We start from the raw sequence: 27,218 nt of genomic DNA on the forward strand, positions 1-27,218 counted from the left end.
TTTTTCTGATTAGCTAAACCAAAACTATTTTGCTAGCACTTCCGTGCCAATACTTTTGAAAATTGCTTTCCCTTCCCTTTTCAGTTATTTACAAATGACTGTTTACATAAGGATTATCATCTCTTTTGTTGCATGGATCATTGTGTATTACACTTCAAATTCCATTATAAACTGTTTTTATTAAATATTACTACCGTTGCCACTTAAACACTGGAAAGCCTCTTAGCTTTGATCTATCCCCACATTTCCCAAAGTACGTTCTAGAAAATCTTAGCTTTACAGGTTATTGAAAATATTATGAGTAAAATATAGTTCGCTGCAAAACATTGGACTTCTTGACCTAAAGTCCATTCAGAGTTTTTTTTCATTTTTTATTTTTTGCACGGCGATTTTAAAAAAATGAGAGATGCAAAAGTTATAATAATGGTTTTTCTGCAAAGGGTTTAATGCTTTGGGAATGTTTGGCTTTCTTATTTTGTGGATTAGAAAACGTTGGCCCAGAAAATTTGAACGACTTGTTTAAAATTAGGCTTCAAGACTAATACCTTTAATACAATGACATTTTAAGATGGGTGGATACTAGTGGTTTGTTTCTCTTCCTTTCCCCTCCTCATGCCCCCCACCCACTCTCCTGACTTTTAGCTCTTACCCTGATCTCTGGACTTATATTTTTCAATTGTTTTGAATGATAGGAAATGATATGTCTGAAAAGCTAAGTTATAAAGTCCCACACTTCTACCTGGACGACATATTTATTTATTTACAACTTTTTTTCCTTCTCTAAATTCTTACCCTTTAAAAACAAAATAAAAGTAAAAACACAAAACAAAACAATTACTAGGGCCCCATAGTAATTGTGGGGCTTAGAGAGAGAGATATCTTATTCCCTTGCACACTTTAACTCTACTCGATAAATTCAATAAACCCTTTTTTTTTTTTTTTTGGTATCCCTGAAGTGTTCAGTCTTATATCTTTGGGGGTTCATTCTCTTAGTATATAGGTTTGTTTTTTTTTAATCCCCCTCCTCTCCCTGTGGTTTTTTGTGTGCTGCCTGCTCTCTGTGTCCATTCGCTGTGTGTTCTTCTGTGTCTGTATTTATTTTTATTTATTTCTCCCCCCCGTGGCTTGTTTGCTGTCTGTTTTCGGTGTCCATTTGCTGTGCGTTCTTCTGCATTTTTGCTTGTCTCCCTTTCTGTTGGGTCACCTTGCTGAGTCGGCTCTCTGCAGCACTTGCTTGCTGGGTGGCATTCCACAGCGCTAGTGGGCCGGTGACTCTCTGCCTTCACAAGGAGGCCCTGGGATATGAACCCAGGGCCTCTCATATGGTAGACGGGAGCCCAACTGATTGAGCGACAGCCCCTTTCCAATACATAGGATTTATTTTTAAATTTTATTTTATATTTTTTAATTTTTAAAATATATTATTTTATTTTTTAAATACTTAAATTACACAAAATGTTACATACACACAAAATAAGGGATTCCCATATGCCCCACTCCTCATACCTCCCACCCTTCCCCACATTAACAACTTCTTTCATTAGTGTGGTACATTCATTGCAATTGATGAGCACATTTGGAGCATTGCCCTTAAGCATGGATTATAGTTTGCATTGTAGTTTTCACTCTCTCCCACTCAATTCTGTAGGTTATGGGAGGATATATATAATGACCTATATCTGTTGATGCAATGTCATTCAAGACAATTCCAAATCCCAAAAATGCCCCCATCTTACACCTCTTTTTTCCCTCTCCCTGCCTTCCGCACCTCCAGTGGCCACTGTCTCCACATCAATGATATAATTTCTTCAATTGCTAGAATCACAGTAAGTCTATAGTAGAATACCAGCAAGTCCGCTCTATGTTTTATTCCCCAATCCTGAAGATTCTGGGATGGTGATGCCCACTGCACCTCTAATTGAGACAGGGGCCTTGATCCCATACAGCTAATAGATGGGACTCTTGCTTGCAGTTATAGATTCCCTCAGATCCTTGATGTGGGGGTTGTCCATCCTCACCTCCTTGTTTGTTATCCTAGGTGAGTCCAGTGAACTGGAGAGTAGGTGTTGAAACTCTGATGAGGCTCAGGGCCCATCTATCATATAGAAAGCCTGAAGATTCAAGTGTCTTGGATATACACCTACCAACTCCAGCACTGTTATAGATAGGTTCAAATAGATGGGACAGAAGAGGCACATGTAGAGAAGTCACAACTGAGTCCAACTCTGTCACACTCAGGAGCACAAACTCCCAAGTAGGCCCCACTGGCAAGGCAGCACACTCTGGAGCTATCTGCCATGACTGTAGGATCTGGGTGTCTCCAGAGCCCCCAGGAACCCCACTATTTGGATTTGTATCTACTTTGGAAGGCTATAAGATCCTGCTTAGATATGCGTAAACATTACCTCTGGGATGATCTCCTGACTTACTTTGAAGTCTCTTAGCCATATAAACTCATTTGTCTTTACTTTTTCTTACTTTTATTCAAGGTTTTTTTCCAGTTGCACCACTAGTTGGTGCTTGGTAGTAATCCCTGGGTGCCAGGGAGACTCATCCCTGGGAGTCATGTCCCATGCTGGGGAAAGGTAATGCATTCATATTCTGAGTTTGGCTTAGTGAGAGATCAAATTTGAGTAACAATGAGGCTCTCAGGAGGTAACTTTTAGGTACCCTACAGCACTAGGCTAAGTTGCAATTTCAAGAGCAAAGGCTCATAAGCATAATTGTCAATATCAAGGGCCCATCAATAGACCATCTTTTGTCACTAGTCATTGCCTTGCACTTGGGGGATTGTTGCTATTCCATTAGAGAATGTGGTGGAGTTCCCCAGGATGGGAATTCAATATTCAGTTATTGTGTGAATCTCCACCAACCGTGACAATGCCCCATGAACATTTGAACACATTTATATATCTTATATTATGCCCAGGTGAACTTCCTCCTATGTATCCCCTATCACTGACATTGCACACCAGTGATAGTCCCCTGTAGTCCAAAACTTCTTCAAAAATGAAGCCAAGAATATCACTGAATACAATTAATAGGAAAATAAATAATGATAGATTTAAACACAAGAAATAAAATGCATAATAATTCAGAAAAGCTAAAGCTAAAAATTAAAAAATTGGGATTTTAAAAAATCATGAAAAATGTTAAAACTTTTTTTGATGTTTTGCCTTTCATCACTGTCATATCTGTTTTCCTGTATATACAGTGATATTTTCTTCCATTTCTTCCCCAGTGTCTTACTTTTTTTCATTTTGTCTACAAAGAAGTTTTAGGTCACAGTAAAGTCACACACAGAACACAGAGGATTCCCATATACCCAACATCCACCCCTTTTTCCCCTTCCTATATCAATAACCTTTTTATATGTGGATGTACATTTGTTTCAACTGATGTGCAAATATTGAAGCATAGCCACTAACCATGATCAATGTTTTATATTATGGTCTATACTCTAGAACATATACTTTTATAAATTTTTGTATAAAATTATATCCTTCATTGCAAGATCATGCAGAACACTTCCATTGAGTACATAGGTTTTAAATACCAGGTGTGGAGTTTTTGGCCCTAAGTAGTTTGGATAGCCTTTTGCTATCTAGAGCTTCACAATGAATTGTGGGAGAAAAGAGAAATTAAGTAATCACAAAGTTAATCATAAATTAAGTGATTAATTGCATTGTGATAATTGCTAAATTGTTAAAGAGAACCATGAGTTATATGATAAGAAAGGGCATTTTCATCTAGGAGGACAAGGAAGGCTGTCCTGAGGAAATAACTTTGTTTGAACCCTTCAGGGTGTAGCTGGTTGTTGAATGAAGGGACTTGGAGGCAGAACCCAGAGCAGGTGACTTCCAGCTGGAAGAGCTAGGAAGTGAAAGAAGGCCAGTGTGGTACAGGGAGTGCTTAAGCTGTGATGGGAACTCCTCTGATAAATGAATGCACGAAATTGCTTTCTTGCATCGATGAGTATATGCCATTTGTAAATAGAATCATTGGTGGTTTGCTATCTACTTGGTGATTTTTTGATATTCATCTTTCTCACCATGTAAATATATAAAGTAAACAGTGTTCCATGTCAAAAAACCTGAGGGAATTCTGCCTAAAAGTAATGATTCTTACAACCAAAATAATCCTTTCCCAGAGACAAAAGATAATGATCATATGAACCATTCATATTACCCCATATAGTAATTTTTCTGACATTCTCTGAAGACATATTATGAAACAGTCTACAGCACCTTGGAAAATTTTTATTTAATTGTAGCCCATCTTAACATAATATATATGAAATAGAATATTTAAAAAATTATAGAATTTAAGGAATTCAAAGAAATACAGTAGAAATCTGGTTTGATATTATGCCTTCTGTTTTGTTTTAATGTTTCTTTAAATATATATATATGTGTTTGGAATTTGACCCTTAGCTTTGCTGATTACCTTATTTTTTGTCTTTTGCCCACTTTAGTCCAATGGGATTGCAGCCATCATTGCTATTTTGGTGTTACTGCTACTCTTGGGTATCGGTTTGATGTGGTGGTTTTGGCCCCTTTGTTGCAAAGTGGTAAGTAAGAAGGACTTGCAGTTCTGCTTCAGTGATATGTAAAGTAAATTCTGAAATATGATTAAATGCCACACTGTTAACCAGGATCAAAATTTCAATTAGCAAATTGCATTTTAATTGTTTTTATAACTTTGATAAATTCTAGGAAACATGCATGCCAATAAATATTTTATTATAAAGCTTCATCTGAAAAGCATTTCAAAATCAAGATGGGGAAAGAAGGGGAAAGGAAGGGAGGTAAGGTATTAAGATAAAATGTCTTTCCACTCAATTATCAGAAAAAATATAGTAAAATGATTTTTTTCCCCCGCTGGATTCATTGGGAGAACTTGATAATTTGTCAGTTTTTTTCAGTTCTTATTGAAACTTTCATTTCCTCTTTAAAGAATATACTATTTCAGGAGTTCACTGTTTGCCTTTCTGAAAAACATCTTAGAAATATGTCATGTGCAAATTTTAGGGTGTCAGTTAAGCATTTACTTTGAAGTTATGACAGGTGGTTTCAGTTATGTCATTCTCAGTATTTATGTAAATCCTGTAAAAGAATATGGGTGCATTAATTTTTCACTGCTGCTGCAGCAAATTGTTGCACACTTGGTGACTTAAAGCAACAGAAATTTATTCTCTTACAGTTCTGTAATCAAAGGTCTGACATAGGTTTCACTAAGCTAAGTGGGGCTAGAAGGTATAGAGAGTGCTACAGTCCTTTCTGAAGGCTCTAGGGAAGAGTCATTGCCTTGACTTTTCCAGTGCCGGAGACTGTTCACATTCCTTGGCTCATGACTCCATTCCTCCATCTTCAGAGACTTTCTGACTATTCTTCTGTAGTCACATCTTCCTCTGACTTTGTATTCAGCTGAAAATGTCCTACAATTTTAAGGAACCAAGTGATTGTTAGACCCACCAAAAGAATCCAGGGTAGTCTCCCCATCTCAAGGTCCTTAACCTTGGTAACATCTGCAAAGAGTCCCTTTTTTTGAGCTTATGATGCCATGGTATCAGCAGTGTGGGAGTTAGATAGGTGCTTCCAGACCTGCTGCACAGGGTCTTAACCATTAGGAAGACTTGAATTGCCTTGAAAGTTTATATAGCTTTCTTGCTCAGAAGTAAAAGGAGAGTTTAGAGAAGCTGAAAAGAACTTTTTGTCCCCAGGGAAAGGGGAAAGCATAATTGCTGAATGTTTTTTTAATTTGTATATCATTCATACATGCATATACTTAAACAGTAAGTATATAGTAAAAGTTGTGAGCTTATAAAACACACATGCATGTTCTCATACAATTCTCACATACATCACCCCACCACCAACACCTTGCATTGTTGTGAAATATCTGTTACAAATTATGAAGGAGCATCGTCAAAGTATTACCACTAAATACAGACAATATCTTACATTGGGTGTATTTTTCGCCCACCCCACCCAATCATTGCACCCTGTTGCAAAGCCCCTTTTGCCATGTAAGATAACGTATTCACAGGTCCCAGGAATTAGGATGTGAACATCTTTAGGGCTTGGCACAAGGTGGAATGTTGATCAATAAATTTCATCATGTTTCACACAATCCAATTTGGATTCAGCATTCATAGATCCTTCATAGAAAAGATGCTGCTGCAGAAGTGTTCCTTCAAATTATGTCTATTCCTTATTTTTAATATTCCTTTTATTATCAGCACATTATAGAGAAGTTTAGAGATCACTGTAGTGTTTAAGATAATATTACTAAACTGCCATTTTAAAAAAATTTTGTTGATTAATTTCAACTTCCTTGTAAATTCAAGAAGTGCTTTCTTTGTATTTCTCTTGCATTGATTATTAATTGTTGGTCAGTGTGCTTTCATGAAAGAATGTTACAGCTCTTTATCTCAGAGTATTTGGCCCATAGAGGAGACCCAGAATTGACTCAGATAACAGTATAGAAAAGAAGCATCCTGTCTCTTTGCTGAACTAATCAGTTTCCTGCTGTAACAATTTATGTTCAAACGGTTTCCTGTTACAATCTTCATGATTATCCTAGATACGGCTAGTTTAGGGTGGCTAGCATTCTTGTGTCTCAAATTAAAAAGCAAAAACTTGTCCTAATATGATTTGTGCTACTTGGCTTTTTAATTTAAACTAGGCTGTGGAGGAATTCCTTTCTTCATTGCATTGAAATTTCATTTATTATTGACAAGACAGCTCAAACGTGTCAAAGTGTATGATTTAAAAAATAAAACAACCACACATGCAAAAACTGAAATAGTCTTCTTTGGGAGATAGGAATTTTCTTACAGCTAGATTTACTCAAATACAGAATATCCAAAATATTCTAGCGGGAATCCTTCAGGTGGTGAGACTAGATTCATTTGAACCCTTGAATCACAGAGTACTATCTTTACACAAGGCATAGAGGGGCCCGTTAATGGTGAAATTTCAGGATTGCCGAGTGGCTTTCTAGCCCCAGGAACGGCTGTGATGCTTAATAATTTCTGGAACTCATTTATTAGAGGGGAAAACCTTTATTTACAATTTGAAATATAGATTTAAAAAGTTGCTAGTCCTGGGAATGAATTAAATTTATACCTAAGTGTAAAGGAATCATAGCAAATGCTTCCTTAAAGTAGCAGGGAAAGCTCGAGGCAAAATTCTGTATTTAGCCATTGACAAATATTTAATAAGTTTCTAAAATGCATTGGCTATATTGAACTATGGTCTGGGATACAAAAATGATTATGATAGTATATAGACTTGTCCTTGTAAAACTTACAATTTAATGTGAAGATGCAAAGATGTAGGGAAATAAGCATAAATGGAGAACCAGGAGTACCCCAGTAGCAGCGTGAATAAAGGACAGTAAGAACAAAACAGGTGGAACTTGACAAAGGGATTGTCCAGAGAAATATGAGTAAATGACCCCAAACTGAATTTTGAATGATGAATTGGGCAGTTGTTGAGAGACATTCCAGATGATGTGTATGTGAAATTTTGAGTTATTTTAACCTGTTTTGGGAAGTGGTAGGCTAAGGCCTAGTGAGCCAGCAAAAAGAAGTAGTGAAAAAAGGTTTAGGATTTAGCCAAGAAACCCATTAGAGAACACCTCATATGCCTTTTGGGAACTCCAAACTCTTGGATGATGAGATGCCCCTGGAGAGTTTGATGAGTATCCTTCCCTCACCTGAAAGAAGCAGTGTGGCTGAGGTGGAGTAAGGACCAGGATTGTTTAGGATGGTATCCAACTGGATTCCATCAACCACTGAAATGGAAAACCAGTGGACAGATAGAACACTTTGGATTTGACTGTAGCAAAGCATTTCCAACAAAGCATTGATAGTTGTGATCTAAGTTGGAAGCTAGGTGGACTAAAGAAAAATGAAGAGCTGGCATGAAGAGAAGGCATAAGGGAGAACCAGAGCCTGGTGAAATGAGGGTGTTGTAGTACAATTGCAGAGTATTTATTTTCTTTTGTCCCTTTTAGAGAATATATTTCTGAGATTCTGGAATTAGATGTGTTAGTTAAGTAATATAATTTGCTAATGGAGAATGAAATATGTGCATTCAGTTTGGTGTTGTTCAAATGTCTTTTTGTTTGAGTGTGTTTTAAGTACTAATGGCAAGAAGTTAGTTAAGTCTAATCTTTCAACTGAAACATGACCAAAGAGCTTAAAGTGTCTGTTCTCAGACACATGTAAGATTATGTTGGCTATCCGCCTCTTTGGGGATCATGGTTTAGGAACACCTACCAAGATAAAAAGCCTTGAAAAAGAAGCCCTGAACAGCAACCCTCGTGCTGTCGTATTCTTCATTCAGTCATTTCATGTTTTATGAAATGATCAAATCAATCATTGTTCAGAGAGTAAAATTTCACTGATATCTGATCTGTGATGGGAATATTACTTATACAATAAGCAGTGATTCTCAGTTTTTGTTTTCCTCCTTGAATGACTTGAAGGCTCTCAGACCAGGCAGTTACTACCAGGTTTCCAATGGTGGTGGATTCTTTTTGAAGGAAAGGAGTAGGGTGGGGTGAGCCATCTCCAGAGACAGTGCAGCCTGAAAAAGCCTCCTGTGGTAGACTGAATAACGGCCCTCCCTAATCCCTGTAAACTGGGACTACCTTATATAGCAAAAGTGACTTTTCGGATATGATTAAATTAAGGATCTTGACATGGGAAGATTATGCAGGATTATCTGGGTGGGCCTTAAATGTAATCACAATTGTACTTATTAGAGGCGAGCAGAGGGAAGTGAGACTACAAAAGGCAGAAAGTAAGGTGACTACAGAGGCTGAGATTGGAGAGGTGCAGTCCAAAGCTAAGGCGGCCAGTCACCAACAAAAAATGGAAGCGCAAGGAGAGGATTCTCCCCTAGAGTTTCCAGTAGGAACCAGCCCTGCTGACACCCTGATTTTAGCCCCGTAAGACTTAGTTCAGACTTTTGTACTCTAGAACTCTCAGAGAATAAGTTTCAGTGTTTAAACCAATAAAGCTGTGGTAATTTGTTAAGAAGCAACGTGAAGCTCTTATACTCCCAAATGATTCTGATAATCCCTAAATTAGGGAATCACTGCTTAGGGCTCTATCAATATTGCAATTTGGGGAATTCAGATCACCTCCTTACAAAAACTGCTCATAGAGTACAGGAGGCTATAAGATGGAATACAATTAAAATTCTTCAAAATGTCAGCAATGATGCCAAGGCTAATTAAACCAATATATAGTCTTTAAAATTAGGATCATCATTTGGCTTTGTTTTGGGGAATTTTAAAGTAAATATGCATACTGTTTCATCCATGGAGAAAAATTTACTTTCTGCCACAGATAAAGAAAAAAATTTTGGAAGAAGCATGTTTGCAATTTTCACAATTGTCCAAGGCATGTATGTTATTAGGACTGTTTGGCGACAGGGATCATGGACAGCTTTCTCAGGGTGCTTATTTGCTAGAAGGAGCTAGTACCATTTCATCCGTATTCAGAAATTGAAGCATTCCTTTGAAAATAAGAAATAAACCTTTTAACTCTGCATGGAAAAGCAAAGAAATTGAGCTTTAAACTAAATATTGCATCTGTGAAACTATAACATAGAACTTGTTAGCTTTACCACTTTTATTGATACCAGGAAACAAGAAACACATCAAAAGCAGAAACATTCCCCCTAGAATATTTTAATAGAGTATTTTAAATCTTAAAAAAAATCACTGAAACTGCCAGTTGAGAAAATGGTACTTTTTGTGGTATTTAAAATTTTAACTAAATAATTATTTATGTAATTGTTTAAAATCTCCTTCCACTTATGGACTTATAACTTCATGAGGCAGGTACTGTGTGTCTCTTACTCATCACTGTAAACCTGGCCTTCAATAATTGTTATTAAATGTATTTTCTTGAACTATCCCAGTTCTTAAAGTGGATATACTTGATTTCTCTTTGCCCGGAAGACTGCTTCAAAACTCACAACCCTCTTGCTAGCCATAGTCCATATTCTGTCAAGCATGGAGAAATATTAAGGACAAAGGGATTTCTGTGGTATAATCTTAGGTCTTTGTGTGATTTTCCTTGACTTCATTTGAAATGTGCCCTTTATAATGTATATATACAATAGGAAATGTGACCTTTGTAATTCCATACAGTAGAAACTAAGATGCAATTATATGAGAATTTATTAATTGTAATACAACTCTGAAGTAGAAGCAATTTAACTTTTGCCTAGTTTCTGCTACATGTACCCCACAGAGACTGCAAACCTGACAATTGTGAACTTGGATTAAAAAATGCATTTTAATTTTTGCCTTCAAATGAAATTCATAATTTTTTCATTTATGAATATAGCCTATTGCCTGCCTACATATTAGCAGTCCTGAAGACAGTACCAATAGTAATCAGAGGAATTTCACATTTATAGTGTCCAGATATTTTTGAAATATTTTTACAGGCATCACTACTTCAAAATTCATAATTGTTATTAGACCTGCATGTAGATCTCATTATTCATTGAGTCAATAAAGAAGCATATATTTTTTTAAAATCACAGATTAATTGTTTTACAGGTTTGATGAATTGTATTTCAATATAATGGGGTCCTTTAGATGTTGTATGTTTTAATTTATGCTTTTAGAGCTATTATTCTGAGGAGTCCACAGGTGTACCAGGGTATCACAGAGACCATAGAACAAAAAGATTAAGGAATTATCCCAGCTACAGAATATTTAGCCAATCAAGATACATTTAATATGAGACTATTTTAGAATTTTTAAATATTTCAGTTCATGTTAATGAATATTTTCTAGGATGAAAGAGAGTAAAATGTTATTTAAAACATTGTGGCATAGTGTCCTCTGTGTGCCTGGCCTTTCTACACAAAAATAGAAATCTAAGCCAATAATGTTCTGATAACTTTATCTAGTGATAATTACAATACAAGAGCTCTCAAGCAAAGTTGAATTTTTAGGCAATACCATTAGTGAATTATAAATTGTGTTGAGTTTGCAAACTATTCCATAAGAGGAAAAGTTCTCATTTCTTGCCCTCTGTTTAGAGTTGTATCCTGCTCATTCAGTATCCTCGTATCCATCCTCTACAATTGCTTGTCTTTAACAAAGACATCAGCAGCAGCCTTCCTTTCTTCCTTAGACTTAAAAAAAAGGGAGAGGGGCAGGGACATTAAAATAAAACTTAGTATGTATTGAATCATGAGTGAGATATCAGAAAATATGGATGTTTTCATCATTGTTTAGCTTGGAGAACATGTCGAGTTTATGGCAGATTTGTTTTACTAATCAGGATGGCAGAAATGACAGTCCTATAGTCGCATCATTTGGGATAACCAGACACTCCACAGAATTACAGATGTAAGTCTAATGAGGTGGCAAACAAAGGCTTTCTGGAGTGTTGTCAATTAGAGTGTGTTATACAGCTGCAAATAAATATCTGAATATGCTGGAAATGATAAATGTTCACTTTGCGCTAGTGTCCTTGGCCAAAGTTCTCCATCCTCAAGGGAAAATTGCGAACTCATTTTTCCTTAGCGCCTTTAAGACATTACATAAAGATCTCATAAATCTTAATTTAAGAAGCCATTAAAAAAGTTATCTTTTTAAAGCCCAATTTGCTTATAAGTAGTTGAGCTTTCATGACAAGGATATATCCGACTGGAGCTCTGTAGAGTCATTTTCTTAGCCAGCAGCAGCTGTGCTGTTCTTTCTAAATAGTAATAATCCTTCCACATTGCACTTGGTTTTTATTGTTGAGGAGGGCTCCTGGTGCCTTTATTGAGTTTCTTTTAGAGTAGCCCATTTTTTGTTTGCTTTTTTTTGTTTGTTTGTTTGGAATGCACAATAAAACAGAAGTAATTTAAATTTTAATATGCTTTCCTTGCACCATTAATTATGATGATTTATGTTTGGTTGTCTCCTTGAACTAGAGTGTGATGTTAGGACTTATTGCTTCCATGGTGATGTTTTCCAAAAGAGATTCATTTATGGAACAGGCTATCAAACTCTTCCTGGTCCCAGTTTATTTGCTTTGACAGCAGCACCTTTACTTAACTCCTGGCAGAACACAATCTCACACTATTCCTCTCCATTTGACATTTTAAATTATATTTATGTCCAGATTTTTGGCCAGTTATTTATTTGCTCAAAGTGAGATTCTTTGAACATTGATGCGTCTGTGAGGGAGGAAAGGAAAGGGAGGATGAGATAACTCAGGCCATATTTTGGTCTAGTTGTGAAAGCATCTAATATTGTGGGATTCAGAAAAAGAACTTCCCAACTACTTATGTTAAGAGAATTTTGTGTTTACGTACTTCAGAGGAAAGACGCTATACTAGATCTCAGATCTTATCAAAAGAAAAGGGAGAATGAACGGAAGACCCACATATAATTTGAACACATTTCTGTGAGCAATAAGAATGGTATCCCTATTGTCTCTGGGCTCTAGGCATTTAGATGGTATTGCTGATGAATTGGGCATTTCTTTTAGTCGCTGGCATGAAATCAATTCTGAAATACTATTTATCTACAATCGTAGAGTATCTTTTTTTTTTTTTTTTTTAAACCACCGCAGTTCACTGTTGACAGTTCTTTTCACTCTTTTCTGAATATCGGAACATATGATTGCATCAAGCTGCCTGCAGGCTCCAGTGCTGACATTTTCTAGCGCAAAGAATGCCCACATCACTCGAACATTTGAAAAGTGTTAATGAGCAGATCAAAAGGACTGTTGCCTGAAGCAGCTAAAAAAATTTTTTTTAAAGACATCGGCTCTTCTCCAAACTGAAATCTTTATTCTAGCAGCTAAGTAGATGAGATGTGATCCTCCCTGATGATGATACTAACAAATGAAAAAAAAATTTGGAGATGATTCAAACTCTGCATATGGTTCATAAAGTGGTGAAAGTGTTTTCCAGAATATTCAATACAGAGCTGAAGGATGCTAAATGGAAAAAAATTCTGGCAACTAGGCAATATTATGCCTTTTAAAATCTGCAAATTCTCATAAAATATGGTGCATATGAATACATGCTTTTCTGAAATGAATATGCTCCTGCACTATTTAATGTAAGAATGGGATTCACATGAATGTTATTTTTAATGTAACAGGACTAACAGTAAAATTTCCTTTTTTCCTACCCTGGTTTTACTGCAGTGTAAGAATGTCAGTTGGACATTGATTTTTGTCATTCTTGGTTTTTGGGCCGAATGGCTTCAGATTATTTTCACCCTCCTTTGTTACTTATGAGCAACTGCGGTAGAGTGGAGAGCGGGTACATTTGAAAATTCATGCAATTTTTTTTTCCTGCTCCAACATTTCTAGGTGAGAGATGTTCAGCATGTTGATTAACATGTTTGTCTTTACAAAATAGGGAATATAATCTCTAAATCTCTATATTACAGAATTGCCGTGAGGCTTAAATGAAATTTTTATCTGTATCTATGTATCTATCTGTATATCTATCTATTCATCCATCCATCTAAACAAGCAACAACCACTTAACAAATCTTAGTCATTTTCTTTGTAGGGAGGGTACAGAGAAAATTTTAAAAGAATGTCATGTGTCAGAAGAAGTTGGAATTCAGAGTTTGGAGGAAGATGAACCTGGTTCTGGGTTTTAATTCTAACTCTGATGCTTATAGTTTGTCTATCTTTGGGCAAGTTATTAAAGTAAGAGTCTTTCTTTCCTTATATTTAAAAGGGTATAAGTATAGTAATCACATATGAGAATGAGAGAAGATCTGGAGCATGTGACATATGGCAGCAGCTATAACAGGTAGTGATTGTTACTGGTAATAATAACATACAGATGTGCATTAGCTCTGGTTCCATTTCTGAAGGTCCTGTTGTCCGTTGTGCTGGTGGTCGTGTCTCTTAATTTGCTAGATCAAAATTTGACTTTGGTACAGTTTTTTCTTTACATTGATATTATTTTTTATTGGAAAAGTTGTAGGTTTACAGAAAAATCATGCAGAAAATAGATTTCCCATAAACCCGCCTCATGCACACACTTTTCACTATTATTAACACTTTGCGTTAATGTGGTACCTTTGCTAAATTGAGGAAACAAATTATTATAATTGTACTATTACCTATGGTCCATATTTTACATTGGGGTCCACTCTGTATGTTGTACAGTAGCCTTATGTGGTTTTTTAAAAAATGTTAATCTAGTAACATATGTATAACCTAAAATTTCCCCTTTTAATCACATTTAAATATGTACTTTAGTGGTGTTAATTACATTTCAATATTGTGTTACCATCAACAAAGCTTTGCTATAGTCCTAAATAGAACTCTGTAACAATTAAGAATTAACTCTTGATTCCTTGCCCCCACCCCCTGTCCCTGGTAATCTGTGATCCAGTTTCTGACACCACAAATGTACTTATGATTATTTCATATCGGTGAGATCATACAGTATTTATTCTTTTGTATCTGGCTTATTTTACACAATGTGATGTCTTCCAGGTTCATCCATGTTGTTGCATGTATCAGAATGCCATTCCTTTTTATGGATGAATAATTTTCCTTTGTATATATATACCACATTTTTTAATCCATTCATCTGCTGATACACATGTGGGTTACTTCCACCTTTCAGCAATTGTGAATAATGCTGTCCCTAATATTAGTGAGCAGATATATATTTTTGAATTCCTGCTTTCAATGCTTTTGGCTGTATATTTTGAAGAGGAATTGCAGGTCATATGGTAATTCTAGGCGTAATTTTCTGAGGAAACTCCAAATTGTTTTCCGGAGTGGCTGCACCATTTGACATTTCCACCAACAATGAATGAGTGTTTCCCATTTTCTCCGTATCCTCTCCAACACTTTTTTTTTTCCCAAAAATTTTAATAGTAGCAGTTCTGGTGAGTATAAAATGATATCTCATTGTGGTTTTTATTTGCATTTTCCTAATAGCTAATAATATTAAAAAAAATTTTCCATATGCTTTTTGGCCATTTGTATTCTTTTTTTGTATGCATGTCTTTTGCCCATTTTAAAATTGGGTTCTTTGTTTTTTGTAGTTAGTTGTAGGATTTCATTAGACATTCTGGATATTATACCGTTATTGGACATGTTGTTACCAAATATTTTCTCCCATTGTGTAGGTTGTCTTTCTACATTCATGATAAAGTCTTTTGTTGCACAAAAGTTTTTAATTTTGATGAATTCCCATTTATCTATTTTTTCTTTTGTTGTACATGATTTGGGTGTGAAGTCTGACACCTCTATGTAACAGAAGGTCATGAAGATGTTTCCCTTTGTTTCCTTATAGGAATCTTATAATTTAGTTCTTATATTTAGGTCTTTCATAAATGTTGAGTTAATTTTTGTTTATGGTGTGAGGTTAGGGATCCATCTTCTTTTGTTTGCACCTGTATATCCAGTTTTCTCAGCACCATTTGTTCAAGAGACTATTCTTTTCTGATTGAGTAGACTTAGAACCCTCATCTAAAATAAGTTGGCTATAAATGGTGAGAGTTGATTTCTGAACCCTCCATTTGATTCCATTGGTCTGTATTTTTGTCCTTGTGCCAGTACCGTGCTTTTTCAATTACCATGAATTTGTAATAAGTTTTAAGTTCATGAAATGTGAATCCTCCAACTCTGTTCTTCTTGTTTAAGATGGAATGTTGTTCAGAGCATCTTGCCCTTCCATATAAATTTGATGATTGGCTTTTCCAATACTGCAAAGATTGCTGATGGAATTTTGATTGGGTTACATTGAGTCTGTAAATCACTCTGAGTAGAATTCACATCTCATTATATAGTCTTTTAATGCATGAACACAGAAGGTCCTTCAATTTATTTAGTTCTTCTTTGATTTCTTTTAGCAATATCTTGTGGTTTTCTACATATAAGTCCCTTACAACCTTGGTTAAATTCATTTGATTCTTTTGGTTGTTATTGTAAATGGAATTATTTTCTTGGATTTCTCTTTATATTGTTCATTACTAGTATATAGAAACAATATTGATTTTGGGGTATGTATCTTGTACCCCAACACTTATCTGAATTTATTAGCTCTAATAGCTTTGTTCTTTTGTGGATTTTTCAGGATCTTCTTTATATAAGATAATTTTTTTTTGTCATCCACAAAGAGGGAATGTTTAACTTCTTCCTTTCCAATTTGGATGCCTTTTATTTTTATTTTTTTCTTGCTTAATTGCTCTGGTAGAACTTCCAGAGCAATGTTGAATAATGTGATAATGGGCATCCATGTCTTGTCATTGATCTTAGGGGGAAATCTTTTAGTTTTTCACTATCAAGTAGGATGCTAGCTATTTTTTTTTTTTAAGATTTATTTATTTATTTACCCCCTTCCCCTCCTCCCACCTTGTAGTTTTTGCTGTCTGTGTTGTCTTCTCTTCTCATTTTCTCTCTTCTAGGATTCACTGGGATTGGATCCTAGAGACCTCTGATGGGGAGAGAGGTTTCCTGTTAATTGTACCACCTCAGTTACTGGTTTCTCTGTGCTTCAACTTGGCTTTCCCCTTATCTCTCTTTTGATGAGTCATCATCTTGCTTCATGACTCACTTGCACGGGGCAGTGGTTCACGATCCCGGCACTCACACAGGCACTGGCTTGCCATGCCAGCACACTTTCTCTTCTTTTTCGCCAGAGATCGAACCCAGGTCCTCCTGTAAAGTAGGTGGAAGCTCTTTTACTAGAGCCACATCTGCCTCCTGTGTGTGTTTTTTTTAAGATTTTTATTTATTTATTTATTTACACACCCCACCCCCTTGCGGCTTGTTCCCTTTTCTTTTCGCTGTCTCTTTTCTGTGCCCATTTGCTGCACATTTTTTCTGTATCTGCTTGTCTCCCTTTTGTTGTGTCATCTTGCTGTGCCAGCTCTCTGCAGCACATGGGCCATCAGCTCTCTGCAGTGCACGGGTGAGCTTTGCCTTCACAAGGAGGCCCTGGGATGTGAACTCAGAGCCTCCCATATGGTAGACAGGAGCCCAACTGATTGAGCTACAGCTGCTTCCCTCCTTCTTGTGTTTTTAAAATATATAAATACTCATTATCATTTTGAGAAAGTTTCCTTCTATTTCTAATTTTCAAGGTGTTTATATCAAGAAATTGTGCTGGAGTTTCTCAACTGCCTTTTCTGCATCAATTAATATGATCATGTGTTTTTTCCTTTTGTTCTATTAATGTGATCTATTATATTAATTGATTTTTCTATGATGAAGCACTCTTGCCTACCTGCAATAATCCCACTTGATCATTGTATTGTGCTTTTGGATTCAGTTTACTAATATCTTGTTGAAGGTGTTTTTCATTTTTATTCATAAGGAAGTTTTTTCTGGAGTTTTGAGGGAAATAGCCCTGACAGTTTTTGCTGTGTGTTTTTAAGATTATGTAAGGGAATAGCACCCTGGAACTTCTTACACTGCTTTCTTGGTCCTTAGATTCTTGGTACAGTTTTAAGGCTTTGTTTCCATCATTAATAATGCAGAAAATACACATGCCAGGATTTCAAAATCATTTAAAATTTATATATGTCACACATTTAGTCATACATAAGATTAATCACACTTTGTTAGAAAAGTAAACTCTAATGTTCTTTTCTGGAAATATGTAAATACAAATATATATAGACATTGGAACATATTTATTGGAAAGGCTTAAAAGCAGAGAACCTGATAGAAATATTGTGAGGTGTATTTTTCATTCTATTAGAATTTTCATGTTGGAATGGACCTACAATGAATCCAATTTATTTCCTAGATGAAGAAAATTAGGATGATATTGTGTCTTCCAATCTGCCATTGAATTTATTGGTTTCTGATTTTACTGGTTGCAAGGGAAAGTTGATATATCATTTTCTTTGGAGCTAGCAACATTTTAGTTTCATGAAAATTTATCAATCTTTGTATCCATTTATGATCTGAGTCATTTTGCTTACAAATCTGGATGTTGACTATGGTCATTTGTGAATATACTCAGTTCCTTCAGCCTCAAATTCATTCAAGTTTTTAGCATCTGCTCTTGTAGAACATGACTGCTGCCTTTCCCCAGAGTGCAAGTTCCAAGGGTGTCAGGAGAAGCTGAAGAGTTTCTTTTGACTTAGTCTCCAAAGTTATGTGGCACCACTTCTGCCTCATTCTATTGGTTGAAAGCTAGTGCCCATCAGCCCACAATCCACGGGAAGGGCATAAATATTGGGAGGCCAGGTCCATCATGGAACATCTTGGAGCTATCACTGTATTTTACTAATCTATGTTTACATATCCTTTCATACTTCTCTTTGTGCACCTCACATATTTATGTTTGAATTTGTTTTTCTTTGGCCAGGTTATCAAGGATCCTCCTCCACCACCACCACCTGCACCAAAAGAGGTAAATGAGTGTGTGAAAATGTGTTCTTTTTTTCTTTTTCTGGGATAAGAAAAAGTGTTTCTTGGGTTTAATATATAAATCCCCAAATTTGATTACATTTGGTTTTAGACAGTTGTGATAGCTATATATTGACATTAGGACGTATGAAATTTAATCGGTATTTTTCTTTTTATGTGTTCTTTCATGTGCTAGGGGAATGGGAACTTTACACATTGGTAGAGGTGGCCATAGGGATACATAGAAGTTCAGTATAATTTTATAGTAATATACCAGTAGTTCTGATGTGCCTTATTTACAAAAAAGTGGAAAGATCTAATCTGACAATTTAAGAATGTTATGACTTTTTAAAAATGAGTATTGTTTTTCTAATACTCTGTATACTTGCCAATATAGTGTTGACAATATGAAATAGTGTACTAGTCTTGTGCATTTTCAAACCTTCTCGACTGTCTTTTTCATATAAATTTCAGTGTTCAAACTTATACATATGTTGATGCTTTAAATAATTACTGATCTGTTTTATATTTTAAAGTATGAAGTGATGAATCAATTCAAAATAAAAAAACAATGCTTATAGTTAAGGAGTAACTCCTTGCCACCTAGTTGTGTATTAAAGGAGATTTCTAAAATTTGAAGAAGGGAGAAGCCCTCATAGCCTTAAAAATCCACTTAAATTTGTGCCTGAAAGCAAAAATACACTATATGCCCTATATATAATTTCTACTACATGAATCTTTTCCTATGGCATTCAAAAAATGTATAAATGTGAGCCAGTTCTTACTAAACAACACCTTAAGAAATTAATTAAATCCATATTTTAAAAATTGCATCTATATAGGAAGAAGAAGAACCACTGCCTACCAAGAAATGGCCAACTGTGGATGCTTCCTATTATGGTGGTCGAGGAGTTGGAGGAATTAAAAGAATGGAGGTCAGTAACATTAAAAAAATATATGTTGCTAATCTGTAACATGTTTTGCTGGGACTCTTAAGTATTGCAGTATCATCCATTTTTACTTAACACTGGGTCTTTTCTGGAAATTTTTTTCCCTACAGCATCATCTTAGTCATTTCAAAGCTGTTCAAGGACTGGCTTCATTAGTCAAAGAATTCCATTGATAAGACCTCGGAATTCAAAACAAAGCTAGGGCTTTTCTTAGTATTTTGGAAAAAATGACAGCATGGAACATTAACTTTGAGACACTTGAAGCTGCAACAGTGCTCATCTTTGATAAAATCTGATAGCTATGTACTATTTGTGGAGACTATGTTATGGATATGACCTAATCACAAATGTAGAGGAAGCATGTTTTAATGTCTTTCAGTTACCACATTCAGACTATCATAATTAATAGAAAAGATCATTTTTCTTCAATAGTTCTTTTAGACTGGCTCAAAGTATAGATTCAGATTGAACTCTAATATTAAATCTTAAAAATCTCATCACTAGGAAAATATTTTTTTTAAAGTAATGGGTTATTTTATAATAAGAAATCATTGCCAGTACCAAACCCTTGACAACAGTACAAATATGTCAATATCCCATCCCACAGGACAATGGGAGGAATTTTCTCATTGATATGTTGACTTGATTATTTAAACAAAAATTCTGGCATTTTCTCCTTACTAGTTATCCTTAATTTTATTTCCTCACAAGAAGGAATTTTAATGTGTTTTACAATAATTTTCCATGGCTCTACAGGTATATCCACTTTCTCCCATTACTGCCAGCAAAAATCAATGAATTAATTACCAATTCTTTAACTGCTGAAATGTTCTCTTTTTATACTTACCAATAAAATTTGGATTTCCAAAGAGACCTTCCCTTTTTTAGTATAAATTTCAGTGTTCTTCAAAGAGGCCCAGACCTACTTAACATGGTTGTTATTACCAAAGTGTTTATTCAAATCATCTGACAGTGAGTCTCACTTTCCTGACCACATTAGATTTTAAAATAATATATATTTTCCCCAGCTGGTTGCCACATTATTGCTGAAATACTCTCTTAGGCTGGTACCTCATCACCAATAAGCCATTGTAGAAGGAAGTGCTAGAAGCTATATTACATATGTGTTCACATGGTGTAAGTACAAAAGACCATGGTGCTGTTATTAGCCTACCTCTAGCTGTTTGACAGAGAGGGAAGGCCATTTTCCTTCCAGTTGCTTTTGTTATATCATTCTAGACATGGAGAAGTGGGCAAAGAGTGGATTGGATGTTCCTATGTGTATCAGAAACAAAAGTAAACTTGTAAATAAAATTGGTTAATACAGACATTTAAATATGATCTGTCACAATTTAATTTTGGTTTATTCAGCTTCATTCCAAATACATGAGTAAAAAGATATATGTAAGGGGGAAAAGTTTTGACAGAATAACGAAATGTTTAGCAGATTTTGAATGACTGATTTTCATTTTGTGCTCTATATTTCTCTATTGCTTTCTAATTTATTTTACAATAAGTGTGCACTACTTTTTTTTTTTAGGAGGTACTGGTGATTGAACCCAGGACCATGTACATGGGAAACAGGTGCTCAATCACTGAGCTACATCTGCTCCCCAATGAGAGTGGGTATTTTTTTCGTGTGTTTGTTTTTTAGAAGGTACCAGGGATCGAACCCAGGACCTCGTACATGGGAAGCAGACTCTCAACCACTTGAGCTGCGCTACTTTTATATTCAGAATAATACATTTAAATCCATTTTGCAATTTACATGTGCAAAGTACCACGAGTCTCAAATGAATAATGTTTCATCTGAAAACATGAGGAATATGTGTGAGCTTATTGTTAGCCCCATTTTCAGTGTTCCAGAGACTGACTTCTTTCTAAAGTAAAGGAATGAATATTCATGAGTGCCTGAATGGGTCCTGATTTAAAAAGAACATTATTGATTTATGCCCAAGAGTGCCAAATGCTCACACACTTCCTGGAGTAACCCACATTTCCACTTTGAACAACTATTGACTTTTAATATGCGAAATTATATCACTTGTCCTTTTCCGTTGAGGAAAATTTGTGAAAAGAAGTCAGCCACTTTTCGTGAATCTGGGCCTATGTTAGCCCTGGCAAATTTTGGCTAGCTTCTGTGGAGTATCCCATCAATTTATATGAATGAGAAAAAAAAAAATGGGAAAGCAAATGTGGGTACTATAAAGGGGAAAAACAGAACTTAAAAATCTCCTTTTTTATTTTAACAGAAGTTTCTTAAATATCTCAAATATGGCTGAGTTATTCTATCAGGTTTAAATATATTCTCTGAAATTGAGAATTTAGTGTCATTAAACTTTTTCAAACATGAACATGTTTAAACTTAGAGTAGGAAAATAGGAAGAAAAATCTGCTTGAAAAGTATGCCTGTTCACATCTGTAAAGTATATTCTTAAAACACACCCCCCCACACACACACAGTTTAAACTGGGGGGAAAGTTGAGCCCATCCACATTGAGGAACAAATCTTCATAACTAAGATTATTTACAGACAGGATAGGGATTTTACCCAGAATATTTTCTTACTCCTCCTTTAAATTAAATATTAAACACTATGGTAATGGCAATTTTCAGAAAGCTGAAACAGAGCTGATGTTAATAACAGCTTTTAGCACAACTCAGCCACAATACCTAATGACTTCAAATGTGTGTTTCTACCAATTATGTGAAACTGTTTTTGTTTTCTTTTCTCTATCCTGAAATTGCTCCTCTATGATACAACCTCCTAGTCATCCAAAAATGCTTTGGAAATTATGGAATTTCATTTTTCTAATGATAGCCAAGTAGAGTTGGAAGAATTTAGCTATCAAGCTTGCACTTAATTTTTTCTATAATAAAAAACGCAGAGATATTAATTCTGCTAAGGCTCCCTTTAGCAATATATTCTTTTTACCCTTTCACCCTTTTTAACAATCACAATAAGGTCTACTTAAAAACATATTAAAATACATACATATAGGTGTAGATAGATTTAATTCATTTTAAGAATTTTATGAAAACTATAAAAAGATTCTAGTATTAAATTTGTAGATTGAATGAGAATTGTTTGTTGATAGTGGTAATGATAAAGCTACCTCATGAACTAACATTAGTGAGTTTAATGATTATCTTTAAATCCTCAGCAACTATATTTCAGAATTATTGTCCTTTTGATGGTTGAGTCCCTAGAAATGCCACATTGGGTGGGACTCTAGATCATCTGTCTTAGTGTTCTTTATCTGAGAATGGTGCCAGTGATAGTTGGAGGAAGGATATAATTACCATTACCTCTGTGATATCAGCAGTGAAGCCTAGGTTAGGGTACAGTATTTGTTAAAATCTATAATTTCTGAATACATGCGAATTTTATCTACATATATCTCTAACCTGAATTACTTCTCTGAGTTATGAAATTCACTGTTTCTCCTTTTTTTTTTTTTTCCTTAAAATTGAGTATCCTGGTTTTAGAGTTTTTAATTGAATTTAACTATATCTAAAGATTTTATAAGTTTTGGTTTATCTAGGTGAAGGCACTGTGATTTGAAAGAGAAGGTCATTTCTCTGGAAATAAAGCCAACTATCTAGCTCTAAAGGTTTAATAGTGTTTAAAACAATTTTAACAACCTCATAAAGAACATTCTAGTACCATTGATCACACTGAAAGATACAGATACATTTTAATGACTCAGCAGGGTCCACTTGAAATTGAAAGCCCATTCTAAAATTGTAGTAAAAAAGGTAAAAACATCTAAGTAAGCTTTATCAAAGAGCTGTGAATAGTTCTTTCTATGAACCGTAATCATCTGTATTCCTACCCACTCACTCAGGTCATTAAAATGCTTTAAAAATATTTAATTTATTTTCTTTTGTAGATATCATTTAACTATGGTGTATCATTATGTGCTCTGGATAGGCCTTTGTATTTCTATTTAGAGCTGCATGTGTCTTATCTCTGTGGTCGCTAGTAATGTCCTTGGTTTTTATAGGATTTCTCACTGCCCCTGCTTGGACAAAACCCTTGTCCAGGGGACACATCTTATTTACATGCCAACTTATGAAAACGTTTGGTTTAAAGTTGACCCTTAATTACTTTAATGTAAAATGAAAATAATCACTTGACCTTGTGGTTTTTCAATTTCAGGAGTTTTCAGAGGAGGAAATTCCCCAAAATTTGTGGAAGTCCCTGGTCACCCTGACAAATTTGTCTTCCTCTGTGAAAACTCTGTATGTCAAATAACTATATTCAGATGAGCATAGGAACTGAATTCTGAAAGCTACTTTACATAAAAAATAAAGAAAAATCACATATAATTATTTTACTTCCAAATACTAAATGTTTAAATCAGACTTTTTTTTTTTTTTTTTTTAGCCTAGATCAGACTTAATGAAAAGTTTGGAAGAAACAATTAACTCCTTTTGGGGAATACATTTATAAAATATAAGACTTTTTGAAACTTTTCAGACTTCCTAGGTTCAAATCTGCCCTGCCACTTATTATCTGGGCAGCTTTGGCATGTCACTAAACCCCTTTGTATCTTGGCTCCCTCATCTGGAAAGAAACAAATATAATATCTATCTCATTGCCTTGTTGATTGGATTAAATGAGGGACTGGCAAATGGTAATCACTCAATAAATGTTAATTATCATCATCATCACTGCCACCATCACTGGTTTCCCTCAGGGAGTGTTATCAGTATACCTGGATCTATGTTTAACTCGTAGGGAAACATGCCTAATTGGAGAACAGAGTTACGAACTGTCACACGTTTCTCATATGGAAACCAGGAAATGACTTTCTATTTGAAACTATGGAGATACAATTGGTTTAAATTTAATTGATTCCAGATATTTACAAAGGGTTTTTGTCTAGGATCTCAATATTAAATACGTAAGGAGTGGTGAGACACATTAAATCTCAGGGGAGGAGTAGGTTGGAGCCAGTGTACCTAATCATCTTCTTTTCCTCAGAAATCCTGGACCAAGGACCATAGGCTAAACATGAACTTGTTTCTCTAGAACACCATATGGCTGATATTAGTATTTCACCTATGTTTTAAAGGTTCGCTGGGGAGATAAAGGATCAACTGAAGAAGGTGCAAGGCTAGAGAAAGCCAAAAATGCTGTGGTGACGATTCCTGATGAACCAGAGGAACCCGTCAGGCCTAGACCACCTCGAGCCAAACCCACACACCAGCCTCCTCAGACAAAGTGGTACACACCAATTAAGGTGATTGCCCAAATTCGGTATAATTTAACTTAAACCTTGTGGAGAAACTATCGCTTCTTTAGCTACCCCTGCCTACACCCAACTCTCTAAAGTAGGACCAAATTATTAACTGAGAAGAGTAGGTGTCTAAAGAATTTGATTAGAGGTTTAGAATCACATTTAAATCAAGGAGTCATTTTGGATTGGGTATTATTTGAATTGATATTTGTTATTTGTGCTTTATTGAGTTCTTGGTAGTCTTTATCACTTTATAGTTATAGAATAATAAGATTTTTATTTTTTAATATGACAATATAAAACAAGTCTTGGAGCTGATTGTTCCATTACATGCATTTAATGTAATAGTTAAAATATTTATATTTATTCAGGAAGAAAGAAAAATGTTTACACATCCTCTAACCATGAAGTGAATATTTTCTTCTAGTTGTTTAAAAGAGTATTCTACAGAGTTGAGGCTATACTTTGTATAGAACTCTTTTTCTCTGTTTTTTTTTTATATAACAAGCATTTATCCATATTAATATAAACTGCTATTTGTCCTTACTATACATAGATGTGTAATATTCAATTGCATGGTCATATGTTATTTATTTATTTTTGGACATAAAATTTCCAGTATTAGGCCTTTTACTGATAACATTTCAGGTCATACCGTTTTTATAAATATTTTATTTATGCCTTAAAAAAGGATTTATACTAACTCTTTTTATAAAACATTTGAGGTAACTTATCTATAAATACAATTTATAACATAAATACGGAAATATAAAAATAAATAATTAATGATATCACAATCACAAAGTGGGAAGCATAGTATCAATTTTAAGATTCATGGTTTCATGAGATAAAACATACTTCAAAATTGGTTCTATGAGGCACAGTTTTTCTTGAAACTGAGATTAGAGGGGAATTCCTTCTGGGGACCTAAGAAAGATAACCTCCCTCCAGCAATCTTTTTACCTTATATATGTAAGTTTAATACCTCAATGTATATACAAGTTTAATACCTTAGTGGCAACATGCCAAAACACATTTTAATAAAATAATTTCACAGGGAGCCAAATGGAACCAACAAATCTCTGATTTACTTGATATTAGAAGACTTAGAATGTAGAGAAATGGGAAGACTGAGTAAACATCCATAATTATAATTTTTTAAAACAAGACGTGGCTGAGGTTTGGATTCCAGAAAGTCAAGATTGTAAATTAGTAATTGCATGTTGGGCTAGATTCTAAGAGCCCAAGAGACGTGAACATTTTTAAAGCTCTTGATAGATATCGTCAAATTGCTCCCCAAATGTCTTACACCAGTTTGCATTTTCAGCTGAGGTGTTCAAAAGTACTTGTTTTACTTTCACCCATTATCATCTCTACTTAAAGAAAATTTCCTAACAGAAGATAATTACCAGCAAGGGGAAAAAAGTCCACAGAGACAAAAAGTATGGAAAATACAATTGAATAAAAGTGAAGATAGATCAAATGGCAGATGTTCATCTTAGAGTCAAAGAACTGAATACTTTCTCAGCAATAAAAACCTCCAACTTGGTTTTTTTTTTGTTAGTTTAATTTGTGAAAGAAACAAGGGTAGAGAATAAGACTTTACTTCATCATTTTTACTCTTCATTTATTCAGGAAACAGATTGAATACATTCCCTGGACATTTACAAATCATATTTCCTTTTAGGGTCGTCTTGATGCACTCTGGGCGTTGTTGCGGCGGCAATATGACAGGGTTTCCTTAATGCGACCTCAGGAAGGAGATGAGGTTTGTAATATATTCCAGTTGTGGTTATTTGTACACATGCCATTTGTATTAGTCAGCCAAAGGGGTGCTGATGCAAAATACCAGAAATTGGTTGGTTTTTATAAAGGGTATATATTTGGGTAGGTGCTTACAGATAGATACCAGGCCATAAAGCATAAGTTACTTCCTTCACCAAAGTCCATTATCATGTGCTGGAGCAAAACTCCAACATCAAAAGCCCTTGCATCAAAAGCTCCAACTCTGTCCTTTGCCATGCCTTTTATCTGTGAGTTCCCACCCACCAAGGTGTGGAGACGCGATGCCCTAATGTTGTGGCCCAATCAAAGCCCTAATCATAACTCAATCACACCCAGTAATAGACCAGCTTACAAACATAATCCTATATCTATTTTGGGATTCATAACCATATCAAACCACTACCCCATTATAAGTCCACTCACTGCTTCAGCCTTTGGCTTTAAAGACACCAAATTCTGAGGGTTTACCCAATGGGAATGACAGATTGGAAATTAGTAGCTGGAGTTTTTCTTGACTATTTACTAGCAATGAGGTCCAGGGCAAATGCTCTAGAGCCTCAGTCTCCTTAGGTTTAAATATGTATTTCCTTGCCTCCAAATGTAATCCATTTTCTTGATTACATGAGAATGCCTTTAATATAAAGCATTACAGAAATCTGCCAGTGATCTATATATGTATTGATTTTCTTGCCAAGGAAGCCTATTTGAGGCTTATTTTTAGAAATTTGATTAGAATGATTCTAGTTTTATAGTTTCCTTAACATATTGCACTATTCCTATTATAGCAACCTAAGAAAAATTATTTTAAAACATTTTCTTATATAGTAATGGGTGATTTTGGTTCAGAGACAG

The 27,218-nt window shown here is 35.0% G+C and overlaps 1 protein-coding gene across 1 annotated transcript in view; it reads left to right on the top strand.

The window, feature by feature from the left end:
* ANTXR2 (ANTXR cell adhesion molecule 2) overlaps nucleotides 1–27,218 on the top strand; it is a 141,185-nt gene that overhangs the window by 62,403 nt on the left and 51,564 nt on the right. The window contains exons 12-16 of the mRNA XM_004470820.4: nucleotides 4,475–4,570; nucleotides 18,345–18,389; nucleotides 19,228–19,320; nucleotides 24,417–24,584; nucleotides 26,269–26,349. Coding sequence (XP_004470877.1) covers nucleotides 4,475–4,570; nucleotides 18,345–18,389; nucleotides 19,228–19,320; nucleotides 24,417–24,584; nucleotides 26,269–26,349 — 483 coding nt within the window. The remainder of the gene's footprint in view (nucleotides 1–4,474; nucleotides 4,571–18,344; nucleotides 18,390–19,227; nucleotides 19,321–24,416; nucleotides 24,585–26,268; nucleotides 26,350–27,218) is intronic.

Source organism: Dasypus novemcinctus, chromosome 1 (assembly GCF_030445035.2).
Source record: "Dasypus novemcinctus isolate mDasNov1 chromosome 1, mDasNov1.1.hap2, whole genome shotgun sequence".
NCBI classification, from domain to species: Eukaryota; Metazoa; Chordata; class Mammalia; order Cingulata; family Dasypodidae; genus Dasypus; species Dasypus novemcinctus.